Below are 19,023 nucleotides of genomic sequence, written 5' to 3' on the forward strand. Positions count from 1 at the left end.
TACTTTAAAATCAGCGCTGGATTCGTCTGTATTTTGCCCGGAAATCATAAAATGTTTAGGCCAGGCGACTCCATGTACAGAAAATGTTATGTCCACTTTTTACGTCCGTAGAATTCAACTCTTTACTACTATGCACTTCTTCTCAAAAAAAATATCGCGTTTCAATATTAAAAAAGTTTCAATAATATACTATCCATTAGAAGAATGATAACATGATAACCTTACAAATTATTAGTATTAACAAATTCTTATTGTCGTATAGAAATGCCAACTATTGCTTCGGTAAAACAAACAAAGGAATTTTACAGGTAAATTTTACAAATTATAAGTCATCTTATAACGCAAAATACGACGTGTAAAATTGTCTCAATTTATTAATAGTATTAATAAATTATTATGATAAAAGATGCAGGAATCTTAGCCTCATGAGAAATTAGAGATGAAAATGAGTGGGAAAAGATTAATCACTGGTCCTCCTAAAAAGATGCAGTCCCATAGATGGATGGTTGTGCGAGTATTACAGCAGCGCAAAACCGTTCCCCGAATTCTCATCCCGGACGTCGTACGACCAAAGACAAAAACAACTCACTGGAGGGCATTGCGGAGAGACATTCATCGAGGACACAATAGTATTATTCCAGGAAGTGCTAGTTCTTCCTAGATTCCGGTCACAATGTTCTTAACGCCTGGAAATTAGTCTTGACCAGGAAACATCTATAACGGCATGTATTTTCTGCCGTGATTGTAAATCTGTTTGGAACATGCGGTTTGTCCGTTAATCTAGGCGCTGTTGTTCAATTGAGTCAATATTATTTGTTGGTAGATTAGTGTGTGCAAGAGCGCTCTATCCATTATTGACCAATTCGAGCACGTATTGGTAAATTTCACACCGGCAATTACGATGAAATCGTTCGTGGTCGCTGGAAATTAGCAGTATCGTTTGCGGTCGTGAGCTGATTGACACTGCGTGAGCGGGGAATTATGTGAAGCAGCTTTGCTTTGTCGTTTCCTGCATTTAATAGGTTTACGGCGGTGGACAAAGTTTGTAAAAAATGAAGACAAGGTAGAAAAAGATTATTTTTCATTTTTTACTATTAGATTATTTTCAAAGTGATCTTTTCAGTGAAATATGATTGACAAAAAATAAGATCTATAATTGAATCATTATAGAAAATAGAATAATATTGATAATAAAGAAATAAAAATCAATTATAGAATAACATATAATAATAATAATAACAATAATGTGGATAGACTTATGTTTACTTTTATATGTATAATGATACTGTTTGATCCTTGAATTAAAGTTAAGATTAACATTGCGATTATGATTATCCTTTGTCTGACTAAATATATTTGAAGTATCAATTACAGTAGAATTTTTGAAAGATTCTTGGCTGTTAAACAAATAACTGGTTCCTTTATTGTTAGGGAAGTGATACATTTACACTGTACATGAGAGTGTGTGTGTAAGGGTTAGAGGGCGTCAAGGACTTAGTGGAGACAAAAGACTGTTGCCAGATGTTAGAAGAATCTAGGATAGTCGGTTGGCGACCAGCGTGCGTGCAAGACGTTCGTCAGAGAGTAATATAGATGTATAACTGTTGTGTGGGAAATATAGTCAATAATTTGTATTCCCAAATCCTCGAATTTCCTTAACATTTATATTTCGCTCAATTATCATAGAATCGTGAAACTGACTTTGACTTCAAATTTTGTCTGTTTCAGGAGTAACAAGTACCTGCAAAAATCATCCATCAGCCGGATATGTGCTGTCGGAGGGTTTTTCATTAGCATTCCCGTCTTTCTAACTGGTAAGAACCAATTCCTTCAATTCTGTCAACTTTAACCTTTTGAAAGATACTAGTACATAAGTTATACGTTTAATTTTTCTTGAATTCAGGCATGAATCTAAAAGATACTGTGAACTATCTCTGAGTGTATGAAATCAGTTTAGAAATCCAATGGAAATAAAGTTAATTTTAACGCCGAATAGTCATTATTTTTCTTAGAAAAATAAAAATGATCGTCTTTTAGGGAAGTTTTAACAGATTAATTTATAAAGAGCTGAAACAGAATATTCATGTCATGCATGAATACGGCTGGTGGATGGATCGAGATCTAATCTAAAGTTTACGTTGTGTCATGCTGGTTTACACAGCTATCATTCGCTCGATCGATCGTTAAGCTGTTGAACTCGATTCAAGACGGACATTTTGACTCTGTTCAGAAGAAAACTGCGTTTTAATAAATTTGACGGAATAGAAATTATGATAGACCACAACGTTTTTTTAATTATATCATAAAATTTATTTATTTTTTTTTAATGTCATGTTAGAAACTTCAAATACTGTCCAAAACTTCGAACGTAATCGTTTTAGAAATTTGTAAATTACTTAACGACCAAAAATATTGAATTCTCTATTGTCTGAAGATAGATTCTCTATAATTTAAGTAATTTATTCGTCGAGAATTGATATATAAAGACTTAAATAATAAATTAATTGAAAAATAATTTGCGACTAGTATTGAAAGTTTCAATGAAAAGCATATGTATATAGTTTACGCTTCGAGAATTATATGTATTGAGAATATGTATTTGCGCTGATTCTTTGTCCCGCTTGTTATGGCATACGTGTTATAATGATCCTCTAACAATGCTTTCAGGTATGATATTGTATACATTCATCCAGTTTCATTCGACGCCGGTGTCACGTAAAATGGATACTTGGGTTGCGAGAGAAAAGAAAGCTGAGTCGTAGCCCAACTATTAATTCTCTTTTATCGAACTTTATTATGACTTTGGCACTTACAGTAGAATAACGTTGAACAGAGAAAGGGGTGTTGTACAAGAACAGCAACTAGAACGAGAACTCCCCGGGCTGGATGAAGTCTCGGCTTATATACACCCTGGCTTGGGGATGTTGGGGGGTTTGGTGTGGATTCCAAGGAGTCCGAAAGTCGGGGTTGGGGCCTTATCTCTGATGGGGACTAAGATGCGTCGCGGCGTTGGCGTCCGACAGTCGGGAGTCGATGTCTTTTCTCTGAGAGGTAATTGGTGTCACACCGGCAATCGTTACGTCGGTTTTCATAGGCCTTGGCATCGTGTTTTGTGGATGCGCAATGGTCCATAACGTCTTCGTGTGGCAGAGGGTAAGAACATATCGCTATTAAAAAAGAAAACGAACACGTTCAAACACGTCTAAATCATCTTTTATGTGTATTTTACTCGGAAATCGTTTTATCGTGAAATTTTGTTTTCAGAGTTACCATAATTTATCTGGTAGAGTTCATAAAAATTTTTCTGAAATCAATTGCAAGCTTTTAGGAAACCAGGATTTTTCACATTTTTAAGAAGCGTTATAATTATATTGCTGATCTTTATTTTATTCGTGCGAAATTGAAAAGTACGCAAATGGCGCAAAATGCATAAAATGCGCTAAAATATACGTATATAAGAAAACAAATCTCGATTAAAATTTTATTTCTTTGATTATGTTCGTAAAACTACAAACTTGTATAAAAATACGCATTCTAGTTATAAGTGTTAAAACATTCGATCTAGTCCTTATCACATTCATGAAAACCTCCATTTAACCATTCGTTGTATCAACGAACATTCATATACAAAACTTACCACCTACCACATCCTCCGCGTATTAATATAATCCCCTTTTATAAATTATACACTTTAGAGTGGACTGGTTGGGTCAGAGTGATATAAGCTTACAAGTTCTCGAGGAGTTCTACCGAAGTTACATTTACGTTTGCATAATTTCACCGAAAAAGATACTCTGTAGAATGACAGGTTCGTTTGTTTATGTGATCCGCGATCGCAACTATTTCAAGGGGATTTTATAAATAACCATACACACGATATTCAGTGTATTTTCGTATTCTCGTTTATTTTTGGGAGATTTGTAAAACTGTTGAACAAAATAATTGAGTAACGATTATATTTGCTGAGAAAAAGTCTTTTTCTCTGTACCCCTCCTTCTACTTCAAGCATGTAGTATTGACAATAAGATTGACAATGGCTGAAAGTAATCCAAAAGAGTTTTCACCATGGTTATCGGTAACGAAAAAGATTTGAATCATCTTTAATACTTATTCGTAACTAGAATCATTTCAACTAAAATGTAAATTCTTATATTATAACTTTTTTAATTTGTTATGGCCCCTGACTACAACCTAACCTATCATTCTTATTTCGTAGGAGAAGACGAATGCCGTGAAGGTGTTAGCGCGCGAACAGTGCGAAGCGGCGGTACAGCTGCAGCGTCAGCAGCAGCTGCAACAGCACCAGAACCAGCACCAGCTACAACAGCAACAACAACTACGTGGCCCGTTAACCATCCACCATGCTGGCTGCCCAACGAAAGTCGGGCCCGTGACGAACCAACTAAATACCAGCCACGCAACGCACGGCCGAGCTGCACAGTACCAACACTATCATCACCATCATCATCATCGACACGTGTCAATGTCTCCACCGCCCTTGTTGCTCTCATCGCCAGCTCCGATCGCGGCGACGCACAATCATCTGAACGTGAGCGGACACAGAAACGTGGTTACGCCACCGGATACACCAGCAGATAGATCGCCACCGAGTCCTGGAAATAAGCTAAATAGATCGCAGCATTTGCCACGGGAAGCAACCGGCAGCGTCAGTTCTGGTCTTCCGGCTGCCACATTGGATCTAAGTAGCGCAGCAACCACCAATAGTCCGCATGAATTGTCCACGTTAGTTTAGAAATTTGGTCCGAACATTATATCTTCACATAGGATTGGAGATTAATAGTTGATAGTTAATTTACACATCGATCTTTTTATTTGTAAATTGGGTCGTGGTTTAGAGTTGGTTTGTAAAAATTCGGTCCTAATTGTTAAATGATGAATATTGATTAAGAATAATAGGCATTGATGTACCAATCTTTTTTTAACTTATATACTTGAGCACACGCATTGGAGATTTCACTTTTATTCAGTGAAACAGCAACTTCATTACTCGCTTATTCAATACGGCAATTGCATATATTTCATGGACATTTTAACAATGTTTTGAATAATTTCTAACGGTACAATTGTGATGAAGTGAAAAAAATCGTGATAAGAAACAGAGAGAAAAGTTGCTCGTTAATGAATATTGACCAGAAATAAAGTAATTTCTAAAGAATATCCCGAAGACGTCGTAGATATTACGAAAGGAATGATTAATTTATACCCGCGTGTATCTTGCCATTACCATACTATTATTATTATTATTATTATTGTTAGTAGTACTCGATTACATTATTATTAATATTAATATTATTGCCTTATTATTATTAATGTTATGGAACCTCTAGTCCTAGGTTACTTTCGCTGCCACGAAAGGATAAGATTTTCGAATTTTTGACTATTACGTGTAATTCAAGTTTTCCTGTTGCGCATGCGCAGTAGAAAGAAAGTTAGCGGAACTCAAATCTCGAACTATAGAGAGTTGAAAAGTAGTAAAAGTAAAAAAGCACGAATAACATTTGTATTTGTGCTGGATTAAGTTTGATAATTGAAAATTGAGTTTGATGATAACATTTTTTTCGTATTCGCTTTGGTAAATATTAGTTTTATTTAAAATTGAACAAAGCATTTTATGTTTTTCAAATACGGTACATAATCGTAATATCGAATTTTGTAAACTGATAGTAAGAAACTCTATAATTCGAGACTGGAACTTTGATCAAGTTCACATTGAACGTAAACTGACTTAATTTTGTTATTTAAGCGTGTATACTATACGTGTTTGTTCCTTCTTCTCTTGTGCGCAGGCTATAGCTTAATTACTTCCAATAAACGCAGTTATATCGAATCAATGACCGATACAAATTTAGATTTTAGGATTATTTAAACAAGAGATTAAAAACTAAAAAGTATTGTTTTTATACTGCATATGTACATATGCAATATGAACGACAGTTTGTGTAATAATATGTACCCCTCTTCTTAGTTTACTTTTGTATATTTTGCGACATTTGATATTAATTTTATGAGGAACGTACTTACACTTTATCTTTGTAATTAAATGTGAAATGAAAGAAAAGAAATGACATGAGAAAAGGAAATTCGATGTATGAGTATATACGAATTGACGGAATTAAAATTTAACGCTATATTTAAATAGAAGACGTGAAATATCTTGTCATCTTAAAATAACTTGATCATTCCTATTCTTTTACATAAAAACACTTTTCGACTGTAACTTAAGAAACATGTCTGCTAACGTGAAACGTGCCAGAAAAAATTAACAACTTCCATTAAATTGGCAAATTTCTCATTAATATCGTAAAACTCGCGTTTACAAAGATCAGATCAGTGTACATAATATACAAAACAAATGCAGAATATATAAATATAGCACATACGTTCTGAATTATATTCGAATTGGGCAGGGTAACCAAGTGAAAATATGTAAATTTCACGATGTGTAATGTACACTTTATCGAACTTGTAAGTAGTGTAGAAATGGAATATTTTACACGTAACAAAATATACAAACGACAATACACAAGTTAAATTATTTGTTAGATCCATGTATAACAAGCATAGTACAAAAGTGTTTTAGCTTTATGTACTGGTAATTATGAGAAATACCAACTTAATAGATGTATTTGGTATGTGCCTAGTTAAGAAAACAATAAGTTATTCTGAACAGATAAAGCATTTAGTAGCTTGTGAAGTATGAATTTTCGAAAACGTAAGTATTTTATATCTAAGTAGTTAAGAAACGCGAGCAAGGGAAATCAAACAAAGGAACAAAGTTTTTTTGTTTAAAAATATTTAATTTGTTGTTCTATTATCCGAGGTTAGAAGCGATAATGTACAAAATCTGAATAAATAAGATTCTTCAATATTATTGAATTTTAATTCTAGGGTAAAGTAATATATCCGCATATTTTATTTATATACAATATGTATAAATAATGATGTGATTTGACTAATTTTGTTGAAAGAATATTTGTACTTTTTACGTAAAACTTCAGTCTTTTACAAACTTTCTTGTAATTAATAAACCAGTAAACACAATATTAATAAAATCTATTAAAATTATAAACAAACTCATAAGTTTTAATTTTAGTCCTTAAAGGTTGAAATATTTTGCTCCAATGTCGAGACATTTGTTTTAATCAAAACATTACTATACTGAATCGATAATGTTGCATGTGCCACGAAAATGATGATAGTGTCAGATAACTTGTTGTGAAACGGAAAAGCATTGCATGTACATTTCTGTTGTTTTGTTGACCATGAGTTTGATGATCTTTTAAACTTGCCCATAGCTAAGAAATCAAACAGTATATCTAAACGAAATTAATTTCAAATTATTTTTTAGGTTCTAAGCTTTTATCTAATCTTTCAGAAGTTGCAAAATTTATTCCACAAGAGTCTTTTTTATCATAACCAAGTACACATCTTAAAACCATTTAAGTCTTCCTTAGTAATTTCTTCTTATCTTTAATAGTAACGAAAATAATTTAGATGAACGTTTTAAAATTGACACCCTGTATATTAAAAATAAAAGATATATTTTCTTCATAATTGGATAGGCTTTTTACAATGGCAATGTACAAATATCAAAATTGCAATTATACTATAACATATGTATATATATAAGCTTCACATTTAAACACAAGATTCTTTATTATATTTTTTTAATACCAATATTTTAATAATTATAACAAGGGTTTTTTTAACAAGAGATGTATAACATTGTATACAAATTTTCAAAAACCTATAGATAATTTCAGTTATGCTCTTGCATCATTAATTGTTGATGGAACTCTTACCTCAATTCCATCTAGTTCCTTAGACATTACTATTTGACAGCCTAGCCGTGACCTGAAATTAAATATTATATAACTGAATATGTCAATAAATATATTTATTGCTATACAAATTAATACTAATACACAATAAGATTTCTATTTATCCATTTGAAAATCAACATTGTAAATATGCTAATTCAAACATAGATTTGTAATGATTATAGGGTCGTAAATAAAAAACTATGAAAATTTATTATAATTTCAGTTTCGTAGTATTCAGAGATAGCGATTTGAAATTCTACATTGAGATGCAGATTTCGAAGTACCCAATACTAACCTGTTTTTACATAAATTTAAATAGAAAAATTCACTTTATAAAATATTAAAAGGTAATAGAATTAATAATGTGAATGATTTGATACTGATTATTATGAACTAACGTATCTGTTAATTCATATGCTAAATCCAACATGTCTAATTCTTCATCTGTTGGTTTGTCAGGAAGTGCATCATAAACTTCTTTCGAAAATATTAAATGGCACGTACTACAAGTTAATGTTCCTTCACAAGCACCTATATCAATTATATTTTAATATTACAACATACTTATATAATAAAGTATCAAAAGTTAAAAATAATAAGAATATTAAACTTGATAAAAATTAAAATTTTCAAATATTTTCTACCTCAAAATTATTTATTTTAAATTAAGTAAATTATGCTTCTTTAAAACATACCATATCCATCTAAATCAATTTCATTATTTACTACTATGTCTAATATAGTATCTCCAACTTTCCCTTTTGCTTTGATTCTCTCTCCACTTGCTTTAACAAACGTTATATTTACTCTGAAAATAATATTTATGAAAGATAAAAATTATCTCAATATAATTATTTTCTTTATTTTTTGTGTTTCTTCAATTAATCTTCTCTTAATTATACCTTAATTATATGTATCACTTATGATAATAGAAATAATTTAAAAATAAGATATACTTGTCTTAATAATACATAAATAAAATTCGTATATCATATATTTATAACAGTGTTATATTTTTAGTTGTTCACTGTCAATGTTGTTCTTATTAATACTATTCTATTAATACTATGTTATTTTTCTAGATGTTATACTCCTACAAAGAGAAAAATTTCTTAGACATTATTATTAGCATTATTATTTTGACACCAATTTTATATTGGAAGGTAAGTACTGAAATTCTATTAAAAAAAGAAGGAAAGCACAAGAAAATTTGTATCACTTACTCTTGTTTTTCTGAAAGTGGTTGCGTGGTCGATATTCCTCTTGTTGCCTGCAAAAAGGGCAACGTTGTGTTGCTTGTATATTTTGAATAATTTGATGCAATACCGAGAATTGATCTCGAAAATTTTTGTAATTGATTTACTAACGCCATTCCACTGTCATAAATATCATGAGTATGGGACACCCTGACCGAACACCAGATAAGTATTGCGGAAAATATCAATTGGAGATCAATTGTGCTTTGTACAAAAACTTCCACGGCATTCTTCGGCTGCTATACTGGGACGTTCGCTTACTGTGATAGGTTATAAAACGATTCCTAACACAAGTGACGTATCTCTACCGGACACGTGCTCTTCGGGCCACACGTTTTATGATACAAGACCAGCAAAATGATCAATGTGTAATTTTACATATCTTACATTTTTTCCAAATGAAATATTGTTTTTATTAAACGTTTAAAACCTCAGGCAACATTTATTTCATCTGATTTCAGTTTTACAAATATATATCTATAATACATATCTGTATAAATTACGGTCTGGTTATATCAAACAGGGACCGACACTCGCTAGGGAAAACTGCCCAAAAATTGAATCGTAAAAACCAATATGAAAGACAACAAATTTCTCGTTCTGCGGAACAAATAGAAATGAGCAGAGTATCTTTATCTTTATCTGAGACATTCAAAGCGTATCACGCATACGCTAAACATGAAGAAAACTTTCTTGTCTTCCATGTTCATTTTTCCCTTTCCATTGCCGAACGGTTTCTTCTATATTTATTTATATGTTCGTGATTGATGCTATTGACAACATACAACTAAGGGGAAATACGAATAGTAATAGATATATGTATAATTCATTATGCAATTTTATAGAATTAAATCTTATTTATCTTCAGATATAAAAACTATATTTACCAGCTGAAACACTAACGCATATGCAGTATAATATAATCTACTTAACAATCTCGTTTTAGTTATAATATGTGATTAATTCTTTTGCTATTTCGCTATAAACAGTTTCTTGTGCATACAATATTTTTTTATAGTATTCTAATATATTGTTAGATATTGTAAAGAAAGTAAAATACAGTTATTGAAGTTTGGGAACATTCAATGTTAACCTTGCTTCAAAAAATAATCTTTCGAATGAATGGGGAATAGATTTTTAGTATTATAGTTGGTATAATGTCATCATTGTTTACAATGTGTTAGAGTTAAAGAAATGAGACAAATTAATATTTCAGAAGCAAATTCAATATTTAAATGATGTTATTTTAAAATGGCAGATGATATGAATGTTCTTTTTATACGAGGAAATGGAAACGTATGTATGGTAATGGAAACGTAATGGTTTTATCATAATTTTAGTACAAGATCTTAGCATAATAGTAATTAACAGTATCCATTACCTTTTAGTCAATTTTTGAAAAATGACATATATGATAATTTGCAATAGTTTGATAATAAAATACTTGTATCAATATTAATAACGTATAATTTGCTATCTCAAAAGGATACAGACACAGCCAATGATAATGTTTGGGGATAGTGCATTAATAGAAGCATATGATAAAGCAATAAATTTAGCAAAAGAAGAAGTTATCAATCGAATGGGAATGGATGTTGGAAATTCTCAACCGAAAGAAAACCTACAAAATCTTAAGCAGCCTAAACACGCAAGTAAATTACACAAGGTTGTGATTTTGATAGAATATTACAAATTTGATACAGAATATTATTAAATATATTGATTAAGAAGCAAATTATTTTATTTTGCTATTTACTTATATTTATTTGTATACACATCTTTTCTCTATAGAAATGGATCATAGGAGCACCTTATCGTGCAATATACTCAGAGGATGGAGAAATTTATGAAGCTATAATATCAAAAATTTATGAAAACAATGGCACGTGTTGAAATGGTTACCACTTCTAAGAAAACTCTACATCTGGTCTTTTTTAGTTTTCTCAAGCACTGAAGCCATCGACAGCGTGTAGACAAAAGACTGCGACGAAGTCAGGCCATAAACAGTAGACAGGCGACGTTGGCTTCGGGGTTTTTCAGTTATTAGGTAACACAGCTAGCGTGCGGATCTGGACCAGCTCAAATTGTATTTTTACTTATTACACTTCTATTTAAATATATTTTCTACCTTACAATTTATCCGCGTGTTTTCTCTGTTTACACACCGAATAACCTCAACAGTACGTGTGTTGTAAAATTTGTAGGTAATACCTTTAGCATGATGGTTATGTCAATTAAGAAATGTACTAAAAATACATATATATATGAAGTAAAGGCTTTCGCATAGTCTATCACAGTGTCATTCAGCAGGTCCTTAACTGGGCAGGAGTACCTGTCAATGTCTATGGGGAGACCCGTGGGATATAGGGTCATGAACCATAAACATGCATGTTACTTATTGTTCATTATTAGCTGCTTGGAATATAATTCTCCTCATTAGACGAGTGATTATTACTACATATATCAAGGCAAACATTTATACATATACATTTATGCACGGGAAATTCTAATACATTGCCTGTAAGGACAGTAACCGAATGGCACTCAGTCATTCTATTAAATGACAAAAATTTCTTTTACTCTGTGTTTAGGCTATGGTAATACACAGAAAGTCGAGTTGAGTTCTCTTTTAGAATCAGAAGGTTTGCAAAGTCAAATAGCACAACAAAAGAAAGCTTTGGAAGAGAAATTCAATGAAGAGAACGATGAGACTTGTGAGACTAATTTTTCTACAAATGTAAATTCGAAAAAATATAATGTAGAAAAAATGGATTGTGACTCTGAAGAAGCAAATGCGTATAAACATCACTTCATACCGGGACCATCTTTCAATTCGATGACTGATATAATGCCACCTGCACCTCCTTTACCACCACAATTAATGGCCAAGTAAGTACAATTTAAAAATTCTAATGGAATGCTGAATACTTCTAATATTAATAAGTAATTTGGAATAAGTTTAACATTTTATTTGGAAAAAAAATACGAAATTTTAATAAAATGTACTAGATTACCAGATAATGATACAGACGCACTTTCAAGTATGTTGATGTCATGGTATATTAGTGGTTACATGGTATATTACACAGGTAATTATTTCATATAAGTATTTTATTGTATATTAAATTTTCAATGGACTATGTTATTTCTTTTGTAGGTTATTATCATGGTTTGAAACAAGCAAGAAACAATCAAGAGAACAGGAAGAACTGTTGATTATATCAATTTTTTCAATAACAATATAACAATAATATAAGATATAATAAAATATAAAACTCATTGTATTTATTTACTTCAATTATTTGAAATAAAGAACAGCTTTATTTTCATATAAGACTTTAAGACTTTTTTAAAAATAATTACTAAGATAAGAAAACATAAAAAACATATTTTTGATAAAATACACTCACATATATATGTCGGGTTATCATTAGGATTTAAGGCGCGTAATGATCCTTCGTTTGAATTAGCCATTGTTTTACGAAACAGAGAATATATTTACGCAAATAAACAAGATTTTACAAAATATTATGAATAATGAGTTTAATGAATGATAAGATTAACAAATGATAAGTTTAACTAATGATTAGATTAAAGAATAATAAGTTTAACGAATAATAAGAGTAACGAATAATATGTTTTACGAATAATAAATTTAACGAATAATGAATTTAATTAACGCTATTAACAATGTTCCGGGTTCAAACGAATCCACGGTCAACGGGATAACTTTTTACTATGCGTAGAATAATTTTAAACACAAAAAAATACGATTGCTAAAACACTCGGTAAATTGCTCGATGTATCACTTTCCAAGGCGATCACACGAATGAATATCTGATGAAAATCTTTTTCGCTATACGACTGCATTTGTTTGTTATATGCTCGCTGGAAACATCGAGAAGGTTCCAATCGTTGTTGCTAGGCAATTTCTGTCAAAAGTTTGTTGTATACTCTTTGGAAACATCGAGAAAGATTCAAACGCCGTTACTAGGCAGTTTCTGTCTGGAGATTGATTCCTAATACAACGTGTGTCCCATTATATCGACATCTCTAAAGTACAATTCTATGTGATTTCTAGGGAGAACAATACAACCGATCCACACCTTCGTCAGGCAAAACGTTTATCCCGTGACCGTGGCTACGTTCGGCGACCAGTTGTCATCTCGAACCCACTTTCGCTTTCACAAATATCAAACAATTACAAATGACAATTGCTTAATTACAGTTATGATAAAATCTAGGCTAAAGCATTAGAAGGCTTCCTCAAAATTGCAAAGGGAAGGCTCCGGTTTTCCTTTCATCTCCGACATATATAATACAAGGATATAATACAACCGAACATTTTAAACTTAGCCTATAGCGCGTGCGCGCACACACGCGCACACACATGACACACATGACACACATGCGCGCACACACATGCGCGCACACACATGCGCGCATACACACATGCACACACATGCGAATGATTTCTCGAACGATAATCCATTTATTTATATTTTTCAATATCTGTCCTTACGATTGCGTATTTATTTGTTCCACGTATCATATTTATCTATTTGCATAACTGTAGGTGACATTTTTTTTAACAATTTTGCTAATATTTCATAACTTTTTAATTCATATTTCAAAGTGGTAACAGGTGTTTCTTTCTTTTCAAGTCTCCTCCATATCGGGCTTATTTCTAGTAGCCACGCTTGCTTACAAAGCAATTTTATATCTGCACAAGAATATCTTTCAGTACATTTTACTATGTGGTTTACAATATCTGTATTTTCTAATAAGTGGTTGCTAAGGTATAATTTGAATATACCAAGGCGAGCAACTTCATTGGGTAATGATACGTATATTTGCTTTTCGAGACGCCTGAGTAAAGCTGCATCAATGCCCCTAATAACATATTTACAATAAATATTATCGTTCTATTATACTAATAATAATGAAGGAATGCTTCAAACAACACAATAACATATTTGGAATTTGGAGAAATATTACGATATTTTCTACTTAGAAAACATTGAAATAACGTGATATACGTACCAAGGGGAATTAGTTGTAGCCAGAAGAACTACATTAGAATTCTCATTAGACACTAATCCATCCAATCTAGAAAGAAGTTCTGACCTGAATCTCTTTGCAGGTTCAGACAATATACAGTCTCCTTTATTTGTGGCGATCCAGTCAATCTCGTCGATAAAAATAATTGTAGGCGAATGACTATAGGCAAGTTCAAATAAAACCTGTTCAGTTTAACAAATGTATTATTCATTAAATATTATATTCGAAATTCCTTAAATTCATTGCCTCATCACGAATATGATTTCGACGATGATAACGATATTTCGTTTTCCAAACAACTATTCTATTTATATATAAATGACGAAAAATAAAATCAAATCTTTTTATACCTAGAATCTCTCCTTCATAGACAAAGGAACAAAGAGACTTACATAGACAAAGCAACTTACACGTATATACTTCTCGGAATCGCCTCTCCATTTGCTGCCCAATGAGCTGGCAGTTATGTTAAAAAGGTGCAATGGCATTCTGTCGCGACTGCCTTCGCTAACTTCGTTTTCCCTGTTTTGTATATTTCTTGTAAACACGTACAGAAATGAAAAGAATACGAGTATCTTACCTGTACCAGGTGGGCCGTACAGCAAAATACCTTTCCAGGGGGAAAACGGGCCATCAAAAAAGATAGTATACTTAAGGGGATACACAACGGCTTCCTTAACAGCGGTTTTACATTCCTCTGGGCCTATAACGTCATCCCAATGTACATTTAATTTGCTTACTATGATCTCCTGTGATGATACAAAGATAAAATGGCGTCTTCTCTATATTAAGTAAGTGTTACGTAATTTGATATTTGAAGCGTTACTGAAATCACGTCATCGTCGATATACGTTGGACGGTTTATCGACGGGAATTTTATCGTTTAAAAGCTTTACGATATGTATATTAATCGAAAATAACTTGCGCATGAGATGTCCTCAGCCTCGTAATTCCGGATTATCTGAATAAAGCTTTTCAATGCATTTCAATATCTTCGATTGCATGGATTGTTCCATTGGGACGTTAAATAGCTCTTCTGATGAACGTCCATCGCTCTCATTGGGGAATATTGACGTCACTGTCATTGCGAGATTAATATGATTCGTATTGTCATCAGTTATCTTCTGCTGTAGATTCGTCTCTTTCACAGGCTCACTTCTCGCTTGTTTACTAACAGATTTGGCTTTTGTCTCAATACTTCTACAAACACTGGATCATATTGTAATACGATACGTTGAAAACGATACGTTGAATACGTTGAATACCGTTTAATATCGTTAAATAATTTAAATTCTTACGTTTTGCTTGCATTTGTCACTTCCCTCGTCATTTCCCTTCCAGTTATTTTCTTACACAATATGGGATATTTTTGAAATTTCATCTTGTAATAATTTCCATACTCTGCAACGATAATTTCCAAATCGATGTTGTCGCAAACCCGATGTTCGGGAGATAGACGAGCTTCCCGGAATAATACATCGCTAACGTCTACATACATAAAAAAATGTAGTTTTTAATTAATTATAGTTTTTAACTAATTAAAAATATTTTTCGCAATGACTGAACACTATAAGATAACCATCAAACAACTGTTTTATCTCTAGGTAAGACAGGCAAAAGAATGTATTTACTATATAAATCCTCGAAGATAATTCCTTGTCTTTTGCTTTTTAATTTCCAATTTTTAGATGGATAAGAATAATTTGAATTTATACTTCATATATTTGTTTATAACTAGTTAATCTACATTATCGATTGAGTTATTCTTAACTACTGAATTACCGATGTCGAATTTTTAAATTTGGTTTCGCCTTCTCTTTCCATGATGTCCACTGATTTCTATTTCGATTGGTCACTGACACTATTCAAAAGAATTGGAACTAGGAATATATTTTAATTATAATATACTCACCCATTGTGTTCCAAATAATCACATACAAGGTATAATATGTTCCGATGACGTTCCGAAATACGACTCTCCTCCTAATATAATTATTTTTTAATTACAATAATATAAGGTTTTTCATGGAATTTTTTGTTACATTTGCGAATTCAACGAGTTACACATGATTTTTCATGAAACACGAACGTTAAAAATATTTGATACAGCCTAATTATAAAAATTGTTAGAAGCAAAAGTCATAGATACTATGTGCGAGTATCGCATGAAACGAACAGCTATTAAGAGAACTGCAGCAATATTACAAATCAAATAACAAAACACACTCGTCTGTGACGTGGAAATTCTAAATTCTAAAATCTAAAATCTAAAATCTAAAATCTAAAATCTAGAATATTCCTTACCTTTTTTCGCAGATTATAAAATATCTTATTCATACTACCTTGCATCGATAAATCACCGTTCATAGTGACACTTTCAAATCGCCTATCGTTTCTCAATGGATACGAGAATTTCCGTTTATTACTTTAAAAACAACCCGTCCATTACGTTTCTCTTAAAAAATTATTTAACTCCGTTGAAAACCGAGCATCAAACAAGAGACAAACGATTTGTTGTCGTGGAAATGTTTGGTTCACACATAAGCAACGCACAAATATAATGATAGAATAGCTGAGTGTGTGTACTGTATAGTAAGATGGATGCAACATGGGAATAGAAAGAGAACACCATGTATAGATACTTCCTGTCCTTGTTTAATCAGGCATGCACACTAGTGGACACTGACGCTGCTCGTATACCGCTGTTACATATTTCCTGTACAAGTGCGCGTCATTAGACAAGGACGGAACATCCTCTCTCTACTTCTCTATCGCGTTTTTAGTTCGCTCACGCGCTCTGTACTTATATCTATTATATTTCCACCATAAGCAGCGGCCGTGCAGTAACTTACAAAAGTTCCGAACGGTTCCATCCTGGGCGGACGGTTAATTGCGTTCGGTACTTCGAGGCAGGAAGGTGAGTACAGAATCGCTCCTCTTAGTACTCTTATTAGAAGTGTTATCATCGAATATAAGTTTTTTCAATAAATTCTTATCGTTTTACAATCTTTCGAGAATACAATGACGTCAGCAATCGATCATTTTCGCGAATTTATTGTAAATTAATTGGGGGAATATCTGGAGTTCTTTATCGGTTTCGACTGTAAAATCAGCACCTATTCGAATTTTTCATTCATAATTGTGACATTTTCGACTCTTCCGTTGCCAAGACCCTCTTGAGAGATTTTTGGCACGTTCCATCACCCTTGTTAAACGAGTGCGCATTGGTGGATATATTGATTTTAAAAACCAATACGTGTACGAGATTTATTATCTCACTGGGACAAAGAAATCCGTTTTATTCGCGAATTTTCCGTGTTTCTTCTTAATTTTCGTGAGTGTCTGGCGCGGAGCATTATATGAATGAACTTTTCATCGTTCAGATTATATTTCGTTTAAAAAGATTGAAATTGATGTCGAGAAGAAATGAAACAAGGTGCTCGGGCATTCTTTCGCTTCCCGGGGAAAGAGAAATATGAAAAAAACGGTCGTTCTTCCTTCTGCCATTTTCGTCCATTACCAAAATGGCATGACCCAAGTGTCCCGGGCCCTGAATCAATCAAGCGAATTTTGAATAATTTTTGAATAATATCCAGTTAATAATTTGTGAAACAAATTAATTTCATTTTATTGTTGGAAACAAATTAGTTGGATTTTTCTTTCTTTAGCAGTTTTTGCCAGAGTTGACCTGACGTGCTACTTCAGGTTCCATCTTCGCTTCTCGAAACTTCCAACGTCCTTGGTGTTGGAGTCTCCTTGCCCAGGTGAGTACATAGCTTCTAGATACTCGTCGCTGTTCATCCTTACGAGCCTCTCGAGCTTTAGTTGTCAATTGTTATCGTTAAAGGAAGAGAAGCTCGCGACAGATGTTATCGAGCAAATCGTTTATTCTCGAAAAGTTCGAACTTGTTCGTTGCGTTTGAATATATATGGACGGACGCCATTTTTCATGACATCATCATGATTTGTCATGTCGTGAGTATAGCTGCTGACTACCATATGTTTGTGATTTATGTGAAATTTGACCACTATACCGTGATAGAATAATATTTCCAATGAATTATAAATATTTTACATTGTGAATTATAAATATTTGTTACAAATTATATCGTACTTGAGATGAAAATGAACCATATATCCGCTTATGGAATATGAGGTAGTAAATCATTCGAAACATAATAACGATTAATTAAGCACATATACAATAACGTTTACGAATGAATATTGCGAATTATTGTATGGCTTTAATGCGGTATTTAATGTTTTGATTGCGGTCTTTGAAATGGTATCATAGGTGCTGATATAATATCGCGCGAAAAAGGAAAGACCAGTGGTTAATATTGCAGGTGCACCAGTGCGTTGCGCTCGTCGAGGGTGGTTTTGACGCTGGTGCCGAGGAAAGACGCAGAACGTGTTCGATCGATCCGCGAACGTAGCCTTCTTTTTTTTTTTTTTTTGTACGTGGAGAAATCCTCATGGACACTCCGCTGCTGCAATAATCGCGTAACAGCAGAGTAGTGTCGGACTCCTACCGACTAAAACTCCACGATGACCATCTTATGCGCGTGACAGGGGTGCTCCAGGAACCTCTTATGAATTAACTTCAGTTGCATCCCCTTCTCGCGTTCTCTTGTTCGAGCCGGCTATTGAGTGGGCGTTAGGGGGAGGTCGTTGCTCCTAGTGCTGTCACTTCTTCTGGTCGCAGTCCGTTGGGGTAGTGGCGGGGCGGCTCTGGGTCGTCTGACTGCCATCCTTCTCCATCGTCTTATCCTGCAGGGGTGAGAGGTTTTCTTTCTCTCCCTTTCCGCTCGCTCCTTCGCGAGCATAACTCGCTCGCAGAAGAGGCGGACGGCCTCGTATTC

General features: G+C 33.0%; 4 protein-coding genes and 2 long non-coding RNA genes across 8 annotated transcripts; 4 read left to right on the plus strand and 2 right to left on the minus strand.

Moving 5' to 3' along the window:
• The first annotated feature begins 1,040 nt into the window (after nucleotides 1–1,040).
• On the plus strand, nucleotides 1,041–2,709 carry LOC117239330. The gene is made up of 3 exons (XR_004494419.1): nucleotides 1,041–1,063; nucleotides 1,729–1,814; nucleotides 2,668–2,709. It is a non-coding gene; the product is annotated as an uncharacterized LOC117239330 (long non-coding RNA).
• A 50-nt stretch (nucleotides 2,710–2,759) lies between these two features.
• LOC117239331 (dual specificity tyrosine-phosphorylation-regulated kinase 1A-like) lies at nucleotides 2,760–5,284 on the plus strand. Its single transcript, XM_033504829.1, has 2 exons — nucleotides 2,760–3,153; nucleotides 4,217–5,284. Exons 1-2 carry the CDS (start codon nucleotides 3,124–3,126, stop codon nucleotides 4,751–4,753), a joined length of 567 nt encoding a protein of 188 aa, XP_033360720.1. The 5' UTR covers nucleotides 2,760–3,123; the 3' UTR covers nucleotides 4,754–5,284.
• Nucleotides 5,285–7,692: 2,408 nt separating this feature from the next.
• LOC117239329 (adrenodoxin-like protein 2, mitochondrial) lies at nucleotides 7,693–9,293 on the minus strand. Its single transcript, XM_033504828.1, has 4 exons — nucleotides 9,068–9,293; nucleotides 8,540–8,652; nucleotides 8,243–8,375; nucleotides 7,693–7,875 (listed from the first exon to the last, which is right to left on the minus strand). Exons 1-4 carry the CDS (start codon nucleotides 9,214–9,216, stop codon nucleotides 7,785–7,787), a joined length of 486 nt encoding a protein of 161 aa, XP_033360719.1. The 5' UTR covers nucleotides 9,217–9,293; the 3' UTR covers nucleotides 7,693–7,784.
• A 70-nt stretch (nucleotides 9,294–9,363) lies between these two features.
• LOC117239328 (survival motor neuron protein-like) lies at nucleotides 9,364–12,388 on the plus strand. Its single transcript, XM_033504827.1, has 7 exons — nucleotides 9,364–9,468; nucleotides 10,586–10,766; nucleotides 10,892–10,986; nucleotides 11,282–11,304; nucleotides 11,692–11,989; nucleotides 12,110–12,189; nucleotides 12,258–12,388. Exons 1-7 carry the CDS (start codon nucleotides 9,458–9,460, stop codon nucleotides 12,314–12,316), a joined length of 747 nt encoding a protein of 248 aa, XP_033360718.1. The 5' UTR covers nucleotides 9,364–9,457; the 3' UTR covers nucleotides 12,317–12,388.
• Nucleotides 12,389–15,090: 2,702 nt separating this feature from the next.
• LOC117239327 lies at nucleotides 15,091–15,549 on the minus strand. Of its 3 annotated transcripts, none has more exons than XM_033504826.1 (2): nucleotides 15,460–15,549; nucleotides 15,091–15,358 (listed from the first exon to the last, which is right to left on the minus strand). In XM_033504826.1, the coding sequence occupies exons 1-2, from the start codon at nucleotides 15,540–15,542 to the stop codon at nucleotides 15,100–15,102; spliced, it is 342 nt and encodes a 113-aa protein (XP_033360717.1). In that variant the 5' UTR covers nucleotides 15,543–15,549; the 3' UTR covers nucleotides 15,091–15,099. The 3 variants fall into 3 exon arrangements, with proteins under 3 accessions (XP_033360717.1, XP_033360715.1, XP_033360714.1); XM_033504824.1 differs by having other exon boundaries at nucleotides 15,091–15,361; XM_033504823.1 differs by having other exon boundaries at nucleotides 15,091–15,370.
• A 1,112-nt stretch (nucleotides 15,550–16,661) lies between these two features.
• On the plus strand, nucleotides 16,662–18,033 carry LOC117239326. Its single transcript, XR_004494418.1, has 2 exons — nucleotides 16,662–17,078; nucleotides 17,830–18,033. It is a non-coding gene; the product is annotated as an uncharacterized LOC117239326 (long non-coding RNA).
• The last annotated feature ends 990 nt before the right edge of the window (nucleotides 18,034–19,023 follow it).

Source organism: Bombus vosnesenskii, unplaced genomic scaffold (genome assembly GCF_011952255.1).
Source record: "Bombus vosnesenskii isolate JDL3184/JDL3185 unplaced genomic scaffold, Bvos_JDL3184-5_v1.1 scf7180000013926, whole genome shotgun sequence".
NCBI classification, from domain to species: Eukaryota; Metazoa; Arthropoda; class Insecta; order Hymenoptera; family Apidae; genus Bombus; species Bombus vosnesenskii.

Bases quoted from the DNA above. Each gene is read 5' to 3' on its own strand.
- LOC117239328 (XM_033504827.1), top strand. The intron at 10,987-11,281 runs GTGTTGAAATGG...TAACCTCAACAG, and splicing joins ATTTATGAAAACAATGGCAC to TACGTGTGTTGTAAAATTTG. The intron at 12,190-12,257 runs GTAATTATTTCA...TTTCTTTTGTAG, and splicing joins TTACATGGTATATTACACAG to GTTATTATCATGGTTTGAAA.
- LOC117239331 (XM_033504829.1), top strand. From the start codon at position 3,124: ATGGTCCATAACGTCTTCGTGTGGCAGAGG. The intron at 3,154-4,216 runs GTAAGAACATAT...CTTATTTCGTAG, and splicing joins ACGTCTTCGTGTGGCAGAGG to GAGAAGACGAATGCCGTGAA.
- LOC117239329 (XM_033504828.1), bottom strand. From the start codon at position 9,216: ATGGCGTTAGTAAATCAATTACAAAAATTTTCGAGATCAATTCTCGGT. The intron at 8,653-9,067 runs GTAAGTGATACA...TATTATTTTCAG, and splicing joins CCACTTTCAGAAAAACAAGA to AGTAAATATAACGTTTGTTA. The intron at 7,876-8,242 runs GTTAGTTCATAA...ATTTAATTTCAG, and splicing joins GCATATGAATTAACAGATAC to GTCACGGCTAGGCTGTCAAA.
- LOC117239327 (XM_033504823.1), bottom strand. From the start codon at position 15,542: ATGAAATTTCAAAAATATCCCATATTGTGTAAGAAAATAACTGGAAGG. The intron at 15,371-15,459 runs GTAAGAATTTAA...AATATGATCCAG, and splicing joins GTGACAAATGCAAGCAAAAC to TGTTTGTAGAAGTATTGAGA.